This window comes from Grammomys surdaster, unplaced genomic scaffold (assembly GCF_004785775.1).
Source record: "Grammomys surdaster isolate TR1022 unplaced genomic scaffold, NIH_TR_1.0 125977, whole genome shotgun sequence".
In the NCBI taxonomy this organism is placed as follows: domain Eukaryota; kingdom Metazoa; phylum Chordata; class Mammalia; order Rodentia; family Muridae; genus Grammomys; species Grammomys surdaster.
The window spans coordinates 1,571,864-1,588,577 of NW_021620793.1; the positions used below are offsets into that span (position 1 = coordinate 1,571,864).

General features: G+C 53.1%; 1 protein-coding gene across 1 annotated transcript in view; it reads left to right on the forward strand.

Annotated features, from left to right (window-relative positions):
- The window catches only part of Padi2 (peptidyl arginine deiminase 2), a 42,995-nt gene that overhangs the window by 304 nt on the left and 25,977 nt on the right, over window positions 1-16,714 (forward strand). The window contains exons 2-3 of the mRNA XM_028753961.1: window positions 10,371-10,554; window positions 11,894-11,966. Coding sequence (XP_028609794.1) covers window positions 10,371-10,554; window positions 11,894-11,966 — 257 coding nt within the window. The remainder of the gene's footprint in view (window positions 1-10,370; window positions 10,555-11,893; window positions 11,967-16,714) is intronic.

Consider the following 16,714-nt stretch of genomic DNA (forward strand, 5'->3'; position numbering starts at 1 on the left):
CAGCCCGTGTCGCAACCCCCTCTCTGAGACTGCTCCCTAAACCTAGCCTTCCCATGCCTGGTCTCTCCAGCCCCTCTCCTAGGTGACCTCAACATACATGGGCTCTCTGTAACACACCCCTTTCACTGCCCTCACCCCTTCTTGGCTCACCTTTCAACCCAGCCCAGCCTCTTCCACCAGTGGACTTCCTACCCCTGCAAGCAGAAACACCCTGGGATGTGCTAGGGAGTGGCTTGCCCAAAGGGAAGCTGCCCAAGTGGAATCTGGCCTGGTACTTATCCGATTTCACCCTCCGGGGGGTTGCTGGTGGTTGCCTGTCCCCAGGCACTGGCTGTGAGCTGTGTCCCCAAATGCCTTTCCTGACTTCACCCTGAGATCAGAGAGGGGTCACTTTCCACCCACTGCTGTCCCAGGGAGCCAGGACCTGTTCCTCCCCATCTTCTCTGCCCACATGCTGGATGGGGGTTAGGGTACCTGAGACAGCAGGGTGACAGAATCGTACTGAGGGCGTCCCACACCCCAAGGAAACGGGTAGGGTGTAGTGTGAGACCTCGGAAAGCTGCTGTGGGGGTGGTGTGAGCAGCCTGGGAGGCCACACTGAATGCTCTCCCTTGCTAGGGTGGGGGAGACTCATGCTGGAGGGAGGGGGATGCAGGATTCTGTGGTGAGACCCTGTGCTGATGACCTGGGCCGGTACATCCTCTGTGTGCCTTGTTCCCAGCTCATTCTGACACTAAAGCACCTGACTCTCCCTAGCCTTTCAAAGCCCATCTTAGAGTCTCCTCATACTCCCCCTGCCAGCGCTCCCCCTGCCTGCGCTCCCCCTGCCCGCTCTTCAGCTCCTTCCCAGCTGCACATCCACTAATACAGGAGGCCCTGGCCCTACTGGTCCCAGCAAGCCTGAGATGGGGGCCCCTCTCTGCTCCTTTAGCACTTAGACCTCAGCCCCAACCTCTACTTCACCTGGGTCTGGACTTCAGTGGTCCTTCATATCAACCCCAAAGCAGGACTGGATGGGCCCTAAGGATTGTAACACAGGGGTGGAGTATGGTCTAGGCGCCAGTGACCTGGGAGGGTGCCCATATCTCCCCTCTCGCAGCTCTGAATTGGGCACTGCCAAGGGGTAAGCCGGCATCCAGGGCGCTCAGGTCCCTAAGTTACAGGTGTCACCAGGCCTGTCTGCTTGCCTGCCCAGGCACTGTGGGGACTGTCTGAGAGACTGACATGCTGCCACTGCTGGGGGCTAAGGAACAAAGGGGTTCCATACCTAAGTCCCTGTCTTTGCCCCACCTTAGCAGAGAGAGGCCAAACCCGGTGGAGGGCAAGGGGGCCAGTGTCTATTCTGGCTGGATCACCACCTCAGCCAGGACTCAAAGCTCACAGAGAGTTCCCCAATACCAAGAGTCAGCACAGCCTAGACTGTAACCAGCCCAAAGGAAGCTGAACGCAGGTCATGGTTGTCGCTGTAAAAGTTGTAGTAGTCTACCTTTATAAATAAGTTAACCAGGGTTGGTGGTACACAGCTGTAATCCCTACACCCAGACCCCTACACACCAGAATCTGAGGCCTGAGGACCACAAGCCAAAGGCTCATTCAGACTACATAGTGAGTTCTAGCTCAGCGTGGGCTACACAGCATTACCCTGTCTCAGTCTACCTCCAGCACATGCATACATACCTCAAAAAGAAGAAAAAATGGCTCGGAATCCCAGCACATGGGAGGCAGAGACAGGAGGATCTCTATATGTTCAAGGCTAGTCCGATCTGCATAGTGAGTTCCAGGACTGCCAAGGCTACCCAGAGAGACCTTGTCTCTCACCCCACCTCCAAGAAACACTAATAAAAGTTAGCTATTGTAATTAGTACTGGAAGCTGGGTGTGGTGGTGCATGCCTTGAACCCAGCACTTGAGAGGCAGAGGCAGGGATGGATCCCTGTGAGTTTGAGGCCAGCCCAGTCTACACAGCAACTTCCAGGCCAAACGAGGCTACCTAGTGAAACCCCGTCTCCAAACAACCAAAAGAAAAGTTAGAACCGGAGAACCGGCTCTGAGGTCGATGTGTTGCTGTAGGCATGAGGATCTCAGTTCGAATCCTCAGGACCCATGTCAAAAGCTGGGTGTGGCTGTGTACTCTGGTGCTCTGTTGAGGGGCAGAGATTAGGTCGCCGGGGGCTGCCAGTTACCAGCTCAGTTCCAGGAGGTGAGAGCCTCTGGCAGAGAATATCAGCACAGAACACCAGATATCTTCCTCTGGTATTCATGAATGCTTATCACACACACACACACCAACACATGTACACACATAACACACACACAAGTTAGATGGACTTAATGTTCCTGCTATAGTTTATTAAGCCCAACGTAGCCAAAGTGCCATCGTCAGAATACGTGATCATGGAAGATAGTTCATGAGAAAGCTGACGTTCTTCCCCTGTGACACTTTGTGACCCTTAAAGCTCATCTGGCGTGACAGAGCTGCTAGTTGCTCTGCAAGGGTCCCAAGGTCACCTATGCTGACAGCCACTGTCCTGGACAGCACATGTCTGGACCAGAGACCCAGTATCTCTCTGGGTAATTCTTTGCTGAGGGGACTCTTCTGTACAGTGTAACGTAATGGGTGGTATTCCTGCCTCAGTTTACCAACTGTCAGTAGCAGCCTCTCTCCCATACAGTATGACAAACCAAAAACACCTCCAGACAATATCAGATGTTCCAGGGAAAGAAAGTCCCAGCTGAGCTCATGTGTCAGGTGGAAAGGAACCTCCTTCATCTGGACATGTCCAGTATCTGCAAGGACAAGCCTCCTCTCAGGCAGAAGGGACCAGAAGAGGTCCCTTAACACTAGGAAGGGACACGCTGCCCCTTTTGGTTCTGTGTGAGTCGCAAAGAGCATCCTGGTCTGCAGACCAAGAAAAGGAGGCTCAGAAAGGGGAAGCCATTTGCCCGGTGACAATCAGGACTCAGGTGTGAGTGACATAGTCAGAGCTCAGGCTTCCCCTTCCATGCTACCCTATGTGACTCCTGGCCACCCTCCACCCTGGATGGGAGTCCCCTGCCCCCTGAAACGTTGCCACCACCACCCTAGCCCCACTTCTCACCAAGTCCTCCCTAGGTGAGACACAGGTTCTGGCTCAGGACTCCAAGGGATGCTGTCATCCCAGGGCCTCTGAGTAGACGCCACAGAGCAAGACCTGTGTGTGTAGTGCACCCAGTTATGTAGGAAGGAGGGTGACGACCCCTCATTCTTTCATGGAGTCACAAAGAGGAATCAGCAAGTCCCCCCCCCCACGTCAAAGTCTGAGGGTGAAGGGGAGCCTCTTCCTTCCAGACCTTGTGGTCCTGGCGGGAACTGCCTGTCAGTCGGATGACAATCCCCACCACTGTCTCATGTGGAGTGAGCGGTCTCTGAGTGGAGGCTGATCCCAGCACTTGGATGGCAGAGGCAGGTGGATCTCTGTGAGTTCTAGGTTAGCCTGATCTACATAGTGAGTTAGTTCTGAGACAGCCAGGGCTACATAGTGAAACTGTCTGAAAAAAAGGAAGGAGAGAGAGAGAGAGAGAGAGAGAGAGAGAGAGAGAGAGAGGAGAGGAGAGGAGAGGAGAGGAGAGGAGAGGAGAGGAGAGGAGAGGAGAGGAGAGGGGAGAGAGAATAAAGTAGAGAGTGATAGAAAAATACACCTAATTCCTCCTCTGGCCTCTGTGATTATGCACAGATAAGCCCATGCACCTGCATACACATGTATACACAGACACATGCACACACAGAGAGACACACATACAAGAGAGAGAGAGCTTGCATTATTTGCTTAATATTACTCCGTAACGTTTATTGAACACCCAGCGGCCTTCCCAATATTTACATGCTCATTTCATATTCATATAATAATTTGCATACACCCACCCTCATACCCTTCAGGAGAAAGGAGCTGTTATCCCTTTCATCCTTAAGGGACCTAAAGTCAGACTGCACAGCTGAGGAGGGGTGGAGGAGTAGACCCTAGGCTGTCGACTGCTCTCCCAACCTGTCTTCCCTGAGGCTTTTTTTTTGTTTTTTTGTTTCTTTGTGTTTGTTTTTTTTTTTGCCGAGAATGGCTCCTCCCTGCTCCGCCCCTTACAGAGTCATTATTGGCTATGGGGCGAGTGTGGGAGTTGCAGGCATTGATGGTTGCAGACCGCCTAGCATGGGGCTGAGCTAGCCACCTTCAACCTCAATAGACAGGCCCTGTTGGATGGGTCCACGGAAGGTCAAGGGTATGCGGCAGAGGTTGGCAGAGCAGCGACGCTTGCTGCCGAGAGAGTGACGAAGGAAAACACCAGGCCAGGTCCCGTGGCCCCATAAATTAGAACAACACCCAGAGCTCTGGGCCTGGGACAGGAGGCGCTGCCAGGAGCTACTTAGGATTCAGGTTTCAGGCTGGTGCCCAGGAGTGGGAGGGCTGAGGAAGGACCTGGCATTCCGTGTGCCAAGCTCACAGTCGCTTCACTTAGTGGGGTCCGTGAGGTTCTTCCTCGCTGAACGGAGGTCCCCGAGGTAGGAGGATAATGTAGTCCCAGGAGCTCACACTCCCAAACACCAGTGTTTAGAAGTGACCGTCTCCTTTCCTGCCCATGCATAGCCATGCAGGACCCTGAGCCTAGAAGCTTGACAGGCCTAATCCTGTTCATCTCAGTTACCCAAGAGTCCAGGACAGGAAGCTACCGTTGACTGTCCCCTCTGAGCCCCAGAGTCTTATCTATAAATAAGTGAGTTATTGGGGAAATCTTGAGATTCTCCACAAGCCTCTTGATCAAGCCCCACGTGATCTTCTCTGGGTCCTTACTTGGTGGACCATGGTGAGGACTCCAACCTATGGGCTCCCCCAGGCCTGGGGCTACGTAGCTCTACCGGCTACGTGGATCTCAGTGTGCTTGTCTGTGAAGTGAGATGGATCAGGCAGGCTTTGTGGGGTTGTATAAAGTATGGATTGAGAGCCTGTGGCTTGCAGTGGTAAATTCTCTGTAAGTCGTTGCTGTGGACCAGATTGGGTTTATTACAGTCTCACCCATCATGGTGAACCAGTTACTGCCCTCATAGCGTTCATGAGACTCATGGGAGAGATGTATTGAACACCTGTTAGCATTCGGAGACTTGGTAAGGGAAAGAGTAAGGTGATCTGGCTGATGGGATCAGGGAAGACTTCCTGGAAGAGGTGGCAGCTATGCTGGGTCTTGTAAGGCGGGCAAGGTTTCAGCCCACATCAGACGACAAGTCCCATGGGAGCAAACCCACCTGGCAGGAAAGTGGAGCCCACAGAGACAGTGAAGGAGTCATTTCAGTGGCCTGGTGTATAAAGCTGGGGACCAGGGAGCAAGAAATGGGCCTTTGTGGGGGGGAGAGCTTTACTCAGGGGCTGGATGTTGTTCTGTAGGTAGGAGGGGGTCCTGGAAGGCTTCTGAGAAAGGGAGATTAGATTGTCTCCTCCTGCAGAGTATACCAGCACCCTGTGGTAGAGGTTCCTGGGGCAACCAGGTAGAGAAGCAGGTGAACTATACACACATGCCAAGGTTTGCCTCGATCAGCCTCGTCTCGGCCAGTGCCAGCCCTCAGGACTCTGGCCGCCACAATAGTGAAGACTAGGTGTGAGGCCTGGGCTGAGATCTCCCTCCCCTCACCTCCCCTCTGTCCCTGAGGGTGCTTACCAGGCTGGCACCCACAACTCCCCCTTCCAACTCCTCCAAAGTCCCAGGGGCAGGATGTCACACCTTGGCTGCCAGGAGCTGGGGTCACTCCAAGGATGAACCCCGCCTGGTGTTAATGAGGGCCAAGCCAAATGGACAAACAGAGCCAGAGGCCAGCAAAGAACAGGCACATCACACCCTCCAGTGTGGCATTCTGTGGGGCTCCTCAGCCCTGCCAGGCTACGCCTGAGACCTTCTCCCATGTTCTGAGACAATATCAGACAGGCTGGGCGACTCCCCAGAAGCCACACAGCATTTGAGAAGCCATTTCTCTCTGTTTCCATGGTCACCGTCCAGCCCTAAGTCACCACCGTCCCTCATGGCAGCAACCATCCCAGACTCACTTACTAGCCACGCCCCCCATACTTCCATTCTTTTTCTTCTAAAATCTCTCCTTGCTTGCAAGCCCTTGGTGACTTCCCTCCGTCAGGAGAAAGGCTAGCTCTGCCGTGTCTGGGTCTTCTCTCCCCAATCACGACCACTCCCCTCCTCCTGTATGCACATGTGCAAGCTCACACGTGTGTGTGTGTGTGTGTGTGTGTGTGTGTGTACGCACACACAGATCCACCCACACTCATCTTCTGCCCATTTCTCGAGGTCAGGCCTCCTGGTCCCATAGCATCAGGGCAGCTTGGAGCTGAGAAGAAATCTTCCTGAGACAGAACTGTACCGCCCTGTAGCTGATGCTGGGTTTCAGGTCCACGGGCTTAACTAATTCTGAATAACGTTTAGACTCTGAGCTCAAAAGTGACTTCCTCAGAGAATCCGTCTGAGAGCCCCCGACATCACACACCCCATGTTTTCAGAACCGTTATGCATGGTCAGTGTTTCGCAAGCAAGCACACTTCTACTGAGCTATGACCCGCGCCTGGCAATTTCGCGTTTCTGCTGCCGTCGTCACAGTTAGTGGCACAATCTACTAAAGCCTTTCTCCTTCACTAGAATATAAACTCCGTAGGGCAAGAGATGTGTTGTCTTTCTAGCCCGTCTTTCCTCAGAACCCAGAACTCTCCCTGGTACATAGTAAATGCTCACGAAATGTGTGTTGAGTGAATAAAAGACCGTGTGACCGGCCCCTCCTCCTCCAGCCCCATCTCTGTCAAATGTTTTTATTGACTGCGAGCCTGGATCAGGCCCGAGCTGAAACAATATGAGGAAGAAGATGCAGCCTGCAGTGCAACAGAGGCCCAGATCCCCTCATGGAGAGGCAGGTTTTTGAGAGGTGCAGATTTGGGGGAACAGCATTCCATGTGTTAAGATCTACAGTGCACAGTGAGGGGCTGGAAATGCCTGTGCGCAAGCATGAGGACCCGAGTTCAGATCCCCAGCGCCCACATAAAAGCCGGGCTCAGCAGCATAGATCTGTAACTGAAGCACTGGGGGACGGAGACAAGTGGGCTCCAGGGGCTCACCCGTCTAGCCAAAACGGTTCGCTAGAGGTTCAGTGAGAGACCCTATCTCAAAAACTAAGGCTGAAATCAGCACAGGGACCAGCATCAGTCTTTGGTCTGCACATGCGTGTGCGTGCACACGCGAGCACACACACACACACGCACACACACACACGCACACAGTTAATAAATGTATAAAATGCTCTGGTACCAGCTGGGAAAGCTAATCAAGAAGCATTCATGTCCCAGCATACTGTCCCTCCTGGTGCTGGGACACAGTGCAGACAGGGGTCTCAGGGCGAGCCTCCTGTCCCAGGCATGCTCTCTCCAGTAAGCCAGGAGGTCAAAGCCACCCCATCCCATTCCTTTCCCTCCCTCAATACTGTCCCCCAGCCTCTAGGGACCCCCAAGCCATCTGGAGCCCCAGGCTTGGGTTTCTGCAGGGGATATTCTAACAGGATCTTCCACAGGGGAGGAGGCAGCCAACAGGATCCACAGGGGACAATGGCGCCTTTGTGGCCTCTGCCAGGGCTCCAAGAATAGCTGTTTGCTCAGCCTCTAGCAAGGCTGGTGCAGGGATGTGGGAGGCCTGGGGCCCGGAGCTCTGATGTGGCTTCTCCGGTTTCTTACTGGATCAGAGGGATGGAGGCAGGCACGGGGCCGAGTGCGGTCCTGGGGGATCTTGCTTTTGGTGTGGTTTGGGTTATCTCAGAAAACCTGCCCCTGGAAACTTGATACAAAAGCCAGATGAAGTGGTCTCGTTTCAAGGAGGGCGGGGCTCTAGCACCCTCCGCTGGATTTCAGCCGAAAGACCACGGATGGATTGCTCACCCGGCGGTGGTGGCTTTAGTCCCAGCACTTGGGAGGCCAAGGCAGGAAGCCTGGTCTACAAAGTGAGTTTCAGGACAGCTAGGGGATAAGAAAAACCCTGTCTCGGAAAACAAACAGAATGCGGTGCTTGGCAGGCTCTGCAGACTCCCAGCCACCGCCATGGCCCACCCCAGGGCTAGAAGAAGGACAAGACCACGCTGCGGAAGATGACATCAGTGTTTCTCAAACTGTGGCCCCAGTAGTTTCTAGAATATTTTTAGGACTCGGCAGTCTCTGTTTGGACAGAGCGTCTAAGCTGTCAAGAAGGCTGCTGCTGCTGCTGCTGCTACATTTGAGAGTCACAAGCTTAAACCTCTTGCTGAGCCCCGCCTCCTGCTTCATCACCAGCTGAGAATCTCACCTGGCCCTGACAGCCAGCAGCCTCGCAGAGGATGGGACCCCTAAGTCTGTAGGCATGGGGGAGGGGCCTGAAGACTTAAGTCCAGGCATGGCAGCACAAGCTTGTGGTCCCAGCGCTCCCAGCAGAAGCACGAGAGTTGGAGCAGGTTCAAGACCAGCCTGGTCTATGTAGTGAATTCCAGGTCAGGTAAAGCTACATATGGAAAGCCTGTGTCCAAAAGAAAAATAGGAAGAAGAAGAAGGAGAAGGAGAAGGAGAAGAAGAAGAAGAAGGAGGAGGAGGAGGAGGAGGAAGAGAAGGAGGAAGAGGAGGGAGAGAAGAAGACAAAGAAGAAGGAGACAGAGACAGAGATGGAGAGAGAAGAAGAAGAGGAGGAAGAGGAGGAGGAGGAGGAGGAGAGGAGGACAGGGAGGATGGGGAGGATGAGGAGGAAGAACAAGAGGAAAAAGAGAGAAAATGCCTGAAAACTTAAACAGTGTGCAGTGTTTCTGAGACTCTTGGACCTCAGAGTGCTGCCCCTGTCCCTAGCAGCAGCCAGGCCTTTGAGACACACTCAGGCCTCCACTGCGTTCATTTCAAATCCCAGAAGAATTTTTACTGACCCTCCAAACCCACTGTGGTCCTTAGGAACCTTCAAACCTGGTTTACCCAAACTGCCAGTCTTGGCACCTCCACCCCCTGGCCGCCCTGGCACCTGCTGTCCTGCACCCCTCTATTTTCTCTCTCACTTCTTAAAAGGCCACCATTCATATTTGATTAGAGCCCCTGATGCCCCCCCCCCGAAACCTTCCCCATCTCCTGAAGGTCTCCAGACACCACCCCGCTGAGTTAGAATGTCCGCATATATATTGTCCTACATAAACTTCCGTATCTAGACGGAAGCGAGAGTCAATGCCCTCCCTATCCTGAGTCTTGCTTAGTTCTCACAGTCCCCAAACCACTTCTCCTTCAGCAGGAAGCCATGCATGAGTCCCAGCATACGGCCTTCAGTGGTCAGGAAGTCCATCCAGGCCTGGGGATCTTTGAGACAAAGCCTGGTTCCAGGACCCCTCCTGATAAGTCCCCAGTGGCACCAGGGGGTTTTGGGCCTAGCTCTATCTTTGGAATAAAACCATCCTGTCTAGACTTGTCACTCACCCTAAAGAGCCCCGTGCTCCCATAGGTGGTCGCCCATCTGCAGAAGCATCAAGAACCCAGTAAGCATTCAAGACCTAAAGTGGGGGTATGGCTCAGTTGGTAAAGTCCTTGCCTAGGATGGTCAAGGCTCTGGGCTCAGTCCCCAGGATAGCATAAGCCAGGCCTGTAATCCTGCCTGTGAAGGTGGACTCAGGAGAATCAGAAGTTTAAGGTCATCTTTACCTACATAGCAAGTTCAAGGCCACCTTGAGCCACAAGAGACCATGTCTCAGGAATGAATGAATGAATGAATGAATGAATGAATGAATCAGAGCCTAAGTGTGGTGCTACATGCCTAAAAATCTCAGCACTGGGGAGGCTAAGATTGAAGGATAGTAACTTTGGGGCCAGTGTGAGTGGCATAAAAATATCCTGTGTAACAAAAAAAATGTTCTGATCCTAAGGCTGAAGGCGTGGTTGAGTGACAGAGACCTTACCTAGCTTCTGTGGGTTCAGTCTGTAACACAACAGAGAGAGAGAGAGAGAGAGAGAGAGAGAGAGAGAGAGAGAGAGAAAGAATCAGACACAGAGAGGAGAGACAGACAGACATAGAGAGAGGAAAGACAGAGACATACACAGAGATGCAGACAGACAGACACAGAGAGAGGAGAGACAGAGACACACAGAGACAGACAGACAGACAGACAGTTGGACTCCAACTCAGCAGGTGAAAAATTATCCCAGGACTCTAGTTTTCACAATCTCCTGCCATCAGCTGGTCTTGGCAGCACAGCTGAGCCCATCTGGGTCCCTCAGACCACACAGCCTGGGAGGCCTACCCCTCTGGAACTCTCTTGCTGACACCCTTGTCCCGCCTAGCCCAGGCTCCGTCTGACTCTGTCTGTTCTTCCTACAGTGCAGCCCCGGCTGGGGCCAAAGCCTTCAGCCTGAAGCACTCGGAGGGTGTGCAGGTGGAGGTCGTACGTGACGGAGAGGCAGAGGAGGTGGTCACCAATGGCAAGCAGCGCTGGGCCCTGTCACCCAACACCACACTGCGGCTCAGCATGGCCCAGGCCAGCACAGAGGCCAGCAGCGACAAGGTACCAAGGCCAGGAAGACAGTATCCAGGACTGAGGGAGCCCAAAGCCATGCTGGAATCTTGTGGGATGGGAACACACCACCCTAAGCCATAGAAACAGTGGGAGCCATATGGTGCTTTCTGGTCCCTAGCAGCTATATGGGCAGAACGGGGGCGGGGGGGACAGGGGGACGTGGGAAACTGGGTGGCCAGGCACAAAGGCACACACCTGTAACCCCAGCACTTAAGAGGCAGAGGCAGGGGGATCAAGAGCTCAAAGCCTGCTTTAGCCAGCATGGGGCATATGAGATCCTATCTCAAAAAGGGAAAACTGGGGTCCAGAGAGATGGCTCAGAGGTTAAGAGCACTGGCTGCTCTTCCCAAGGACCCTGGTTCAATTCCCAGCAACCACATGTTGGCTCACAACCCTCCGTAACTCCAGTTCCAGGGAATCCGATGCCCTGTTCTGGCCTCCAAAGGTATCAGGCATGCACGTGGTACATAGACATACATGCAGGCCAAACCCCATACACATAAAATAATATTTTAAATGAAAAGTAGTACCAGCAATATACCTCAGTCATTTTGTGTCTAGTATATGTGAAGCCCTGAGGTTAATTCCTAGGAGAGAAAGAAGGAAGGAGAAAGAAGGGGAGAAGCAGGAGGGAAGACTCAGAGAGCTGAGGGAAACATAAGCTGAGGCAGGAGGATTGCTGCAAACTTCGGACAGCCTCATTAGTGCCAGACTAGCCTGAGCTACATGGTGAGAGTGTTCAGAATGCACACATGCAGAGAGGCCAGGACTTGGGGTACACATCTGCAATCTCAGCACTTAAGTGGCGGAGATAGGAGCATTGCTGTGTTGACGTTAGCTATTTCTGATTAGAGATGATACGTGTAGCGCCTCTGACTTCATGTCTGTAAAGTGGGGCGCTGAGCAACCGCGGGTGAGATGGTTTGCCCAGATGATGCAGCCAAAGCCAGTTGTCCCCACTCTGGGCTCTCAAGAATATTACTCCAGGCCATTTGCAGCATTGGCACCTGGTGCCATGCGAAGGAACAAGTCCCCGGGGCTTGGCTGGAGCTAGACACACAGCGCAGTGGGCGTGAGCCCAGGAGGGCAGGGGGGCGGGGTGTGTGCCAGGGCACGGGTCAGGTAAGGGAGAGGAGCCCTTCTCTGGTTAGATTACCTGTGAGAAACATATCAACAGCCCAGGGTGCTTCCTGGAGGAGGGGGCCTTGCATCTAGAGAGGACTCACGGGCTGGGAGGTAGGGGGTTATTCCTGGTCTTTTGTTTCCCTTTTCACTGTAACCTGTGACCTCTGCCTTCTTTCTTGTCCCCATGGTGCCTCTCACCAAGGTCACCGTCAACTACTATGAAGAGGAGGGCAGCGCCCCCATTGACCAGGCGGGGCTCTTCCTCATGGCCATTGGTGAGTTAGTGCTGGGGTCTTCACTTTGGGGGAGCCGGGAAAGTACTCAGGGTGGGGTTCAGTGTGGCACACCGCCTCCGGTAGCCGCTTCTAGTAATGAGAACTTCAGAGCAGTGCATGTGTACCCTGAGACTTGAGAGACAGGGGGACTCCTGTAGAGGAGGTGTGTTGTGGGGTCCCCTTCACAGGCTCCGTGGGCTGCAGAGAGAAAGAGAAAAGCCCAAAGCCTCTGTCCACACCTGTACACGAGCACACACACACACACACACTGCAGCCTGGAGTCTCCAGACGCTACTGCTGTTCCTGACAATCCTCACCGCCATCCTAGCCCCAGCTTGGGCACAGAGATGCAGCCTGGGGTCCTTACATCATCTGGTCCAGGCTTTTCATTTGATCCACAAAAGATGACATGGCCCAGAGAAGTTAGGAAACTCATTCACAGTCACACACAGCAACAGTGTGGCAGGTCAAGTCCCAAACATGAAACAATTCCCTCAGTTTTTCCCCTGCAGGGCCCTGCCATGGGTGTCAGGGACACCATGGGCTGAGCAGAACCCAGAGATGTGACCTTTCCGGATTCTCAGTCCCTGCTGCACATAAGATTTTATCTTTATTGATGCTTTCAAGCTGGAAGGAATCCAGACACTCATTCTGTCATCCAGCTGTGGTTAAACATTGACAGTGGTGGGAGCTACCATCCGAACACTGTCCCCTGACTCACTGCTATAGAGGACTAGGGTGCATGCTATGAGAAGAAGGAAATGGAAGAGGAGGCAGATAAACACAGAACATTTATTGAGCACCCACTGTATACCATGCTTCAGACCTTAATGTCTATCCATCAAGACATCAATCTATCCTTTCAGCTGCTGTAAGGAGAATCACTAGAACTACACCCATTAAGCAGATGGAAAAACTGAGGCTCAGAAAAAGCAAAAAAAAAAAAAAAACACGAAATGGTAGGGCACCAAGTTACATCAGTTACCTCATTTTTTAAGAGTCGTGAAACTTCCTCTAAAAATGGGTGCTTCACTGTGAGACCCCCCCCCCTTCTCTTCTCGTGTCCCTTCGGAGGCTGGAGGACTCTTAGTGGTAGTGCTCTCCCCAGGGTCCTGAGTGCTGTCACCCTGTCCTTCCCTCTGTACCCTGAGGCTTCTTAGCCCAGGAGTGAGGGGGCCTTGGGGTGACGGGGAGGTGGAGGTTGAGAGTTGTAGCCTCCCCAGCGTTAGCCTGATGCCCCAGCATGCCGTGAGCCCTGGCATGTGACTGAGCAGCATTGTAAACACACAGCACCCACTGTCTCAGATGACTTCTCCCAGGAAACCCAATCCCACAGAGCCAGGGATACCTGAGGACAAAGGCAGTGGGGGAGGGCAGCAGCGAGACACCTGTCAGAGGTAACCCAGGCTGGCACACCCTCAGGATGTGCACGGAGGAGACCCAGGCAGAGAGATCATCAGAGGAGGGGTAATCAGACTTGTCCTCCACCTGAGACCGAGGGTGAGCTCAAGGCTCAGAGGGAGCTCAGGTGTGGCCCTGGTGACACCCTACTGCCAGAGGCAAAGAAGCTGCCACCATCGGCCATTGCCATCTGGGGAGTGTCCGGTTTTCACTCCTCTGTGGCTACTTAACCGCCATGAGGCCCGTGAGTCAGGTTCGTGGGACAGTAAAACGTGTCCCTTGGCCCCAAGGACAATAAGGAGAATGGAAGCTTATCTCCGTGAGAGGGAAAGGCCGACATTAATGAAACAGTTTGTCTTCAGCTAGCGCCATCATTTCCATGATACAAAGCAGGCAAGGGGGCGTTTGAGGGGGCTTGGCAGATAAATCCTGACAACTTCAGTTTGGTCCCTAGGACTCAAGATGGAAGGAGAGAACCAGCTCCCAAAAGCTGTCCTCTAACCTCTCCACACATACCCCCTCCTACGCAGTAATACATATGTATATGTGTGTATGTAATTATATATGTGTGTGTGTCACACACACATACATAAAACATATGGGTGTGGAAGCACACTAGTAATCCCAGAACTTGGGTGACAGGTACAGGAGGACCAGGATTTTAAGGCCAGCCTTTGTTACACAGCGGATTCAAGGCCAGCCTGGGCTACATAAGCCCTATCCCAAAAATATATATAAATGAATAACGTTTGCTGAAGAGATGGCTCAGTGGTTAGGAGCACTGGCTGCTCTTCCAGAGGACCAGGGTTCAATTCAAGTATCCACGTAGCAGCAGTCTGTAATCCAGCCCCACGTGATCTGACATCCTCATACAGACATACATGCAGGCAAAACCCCAGAGCACAGAAAATAAAAAATAAATAAATCATTTATTTTAAAGCAGAAAGGGAACCATGGCTGGAGACATGTATCTGTCATCCCTGCTGCTCGGAAGCTGAGGCAGGAGACTGCCAGTGCCTTTCTGGGCTAAAAGAGCAGTTCAAGGCCCACCCAGATGGCTTAAGCAAACACTGTCTCAAAAAGTAATGAAAACAGAGGCGATGCTGAGATACAGCTCCGTGGTGGTGGCAGCGGTGGCTTCCCTGGCAGCGCATCCTCTCAGTCATTTACATTGTAACAACCAGGCTGATTGAAATCCACTCAAATCATGTCTGTTTTCTGTTCCACTAGCAGGAACCTATGTCTCTGGTCTATGTCCCACCTGACCTTCTCCTCCCTCTGGAATCTCCACTCTGAGGGATTAGAGGCAGCACCTCTGAGGCAGGGACACCCTGAACATCCCTAGACACTAGGCCTGGCCCCACAGAAGCATGTCTGAGCGTACCTCACTAGGGCTGTCTAAGCCCACGTTGACACTAAGAACCCTGGCCTCAGCACAGGCGGGTATTAGCTGTGGCTTGGCCTCCTCTGTCCATCTCATGGTGATCTTACACCAATCCATCACCCCCAGCTCAGTTTCTCCATCTGAAAAAGGGGACTTTGCAGAGCATTCTAGCATGGTGCCTCCAGGGATTCGGAGAGTGATGTGTGCAAAGAGCCTGGGCCAAGACACAGCGGGTGCTGAGTGGAGGCCTCTTCTCCCTTCCTCTTACCCTGTCTGGAGGGACTTCATCCTGAAATACAGGAACAAACCAAGGAGCCCCTGGCCAAATCTCTGTGTCTAACCCTGCTGTGTGGCCCTGACAAGCAGACCACCCTCTCTGGGCTCTACTTTTCCCTAGAGATAGACTTTACTGAGGAAAGTGGGGGTGAGGGAGAGAAAGGTGGGAGGGAACAGTCACCCTTCCTGCTAAGGTCTGGCAGAGGGAGAAGGACACACACTGGCGCCTCTGTGCCTTTCTCCCCTTTGCACCTTGGGTAAATGCCCCACAGGCCCCGAGCTTTCTCTAGGGCCAGAGCTGGAGCTTGCAGCATCCACGGCAGAGTGGCATTCTTCTCCCAGTCCCCAGAGCAATTCTTCACACTGCATCCCAAGCTCCTTGGACAGGTCAGCAGACCAGGCCAGCACAGCCACAGTCTCCAGGGTTGGTGGCTGGCCGAAATGCAGCCATGGCTTCTGTGTCTAGGTTCACAGGGCAATGGCCTCAAACTCAATCCTGGTGACATTTCCCATGAATCTACCCCACACCCCGGCACCAGGCGCCACCTGACACCTTGGGGCTATTCTGGGTAGCTGAGGCAGGACTCAGAGCCTCTGGGAAATGTCTGGAGCCCAGAAGCTGTGAAACAGGTGTGTTCCCCTCTCTGTGGGGAGGGCGGAGCTCAGAAGGGCTGTTCCAGCCTCTCCTTCTTGGTCTATAGACAACGCCCCATTAGAGCCCGAGAGAAGGTCCAGGGGACAGCTGGTAGCTGGGGAGGCTAGAGGGCACTGGAGATGTCAGTTAACCATGGGGACAGTGACGGGTCCTAAGAGAATTGAGCAGTGCTGTGGGACGTGAACGCAGGTGGCGGAGAGACTGTGCAAACAGAGTTCATAATGGGAAGCTGGCGGGTCCTTCTGAGAGTAATAAATCAGGACACAGGCTGGGCGATGGTGGCGCACTCAGGAGGCAGAGGCAGGTGGATCTCTGTGAATTTGAGGACAGTCTGGTCTACAGAGTGAGTTCCAGGGCAGCCGAGGCTACACAGAGAAACCCTGTCTCAGAAAGAAAGAAAGAAAGAAAGAAAGAAAGAAAGAAAGAAAGAAAGAAAGGAGGGAGGGAGGGAGGGAGGGAGGGAGGGAGGGAGGGAGGAAGGAAGGGAGGAAGGAAGGAAGGGTGGAAGGGTGGAAGGAAGGAAGAAAAGAAAGAAAATCAGGATGTGGCTTTCTCGAGGTGAGGGCACTGCAGGGCCCACAGCCATCTGTAACTCCAGACCTCAGGGATCCGGTGTCTCTGGCCTTTCCAGGCACAGACATAGGTGTTCAGGCAGAACACTCATACATACATTTAATTTTCATAAAAGGAAAAGGAGCTGGGTGCAGTGTGCACACACCTCCTATCCCTGCTCAGTGGGGGGCGGGGAGTCTGAGCCCAAGGCTAGCCTGGGCTACATATCAAATTTCAGGTCAGGTCAGCCAGGTCTACATCATGAGAGAGACCCTGTCTAAAAAAAAAAACAAACAAAACACAAAGACAAATAGAAAGATGGAGGGAGAGAGAGAAACAGAGGGAGAGAGAGAAAGAGAGAGAGAGAGAGAGAGAGAGAGAGAGAGAGAGAGAGAGAGCGCTTCCTTCAGTACAGCCGGAAGGGCTTCATCATGTCCCATGACCCACTGCATGGTAGACACACATCATAAAGAACCTTAG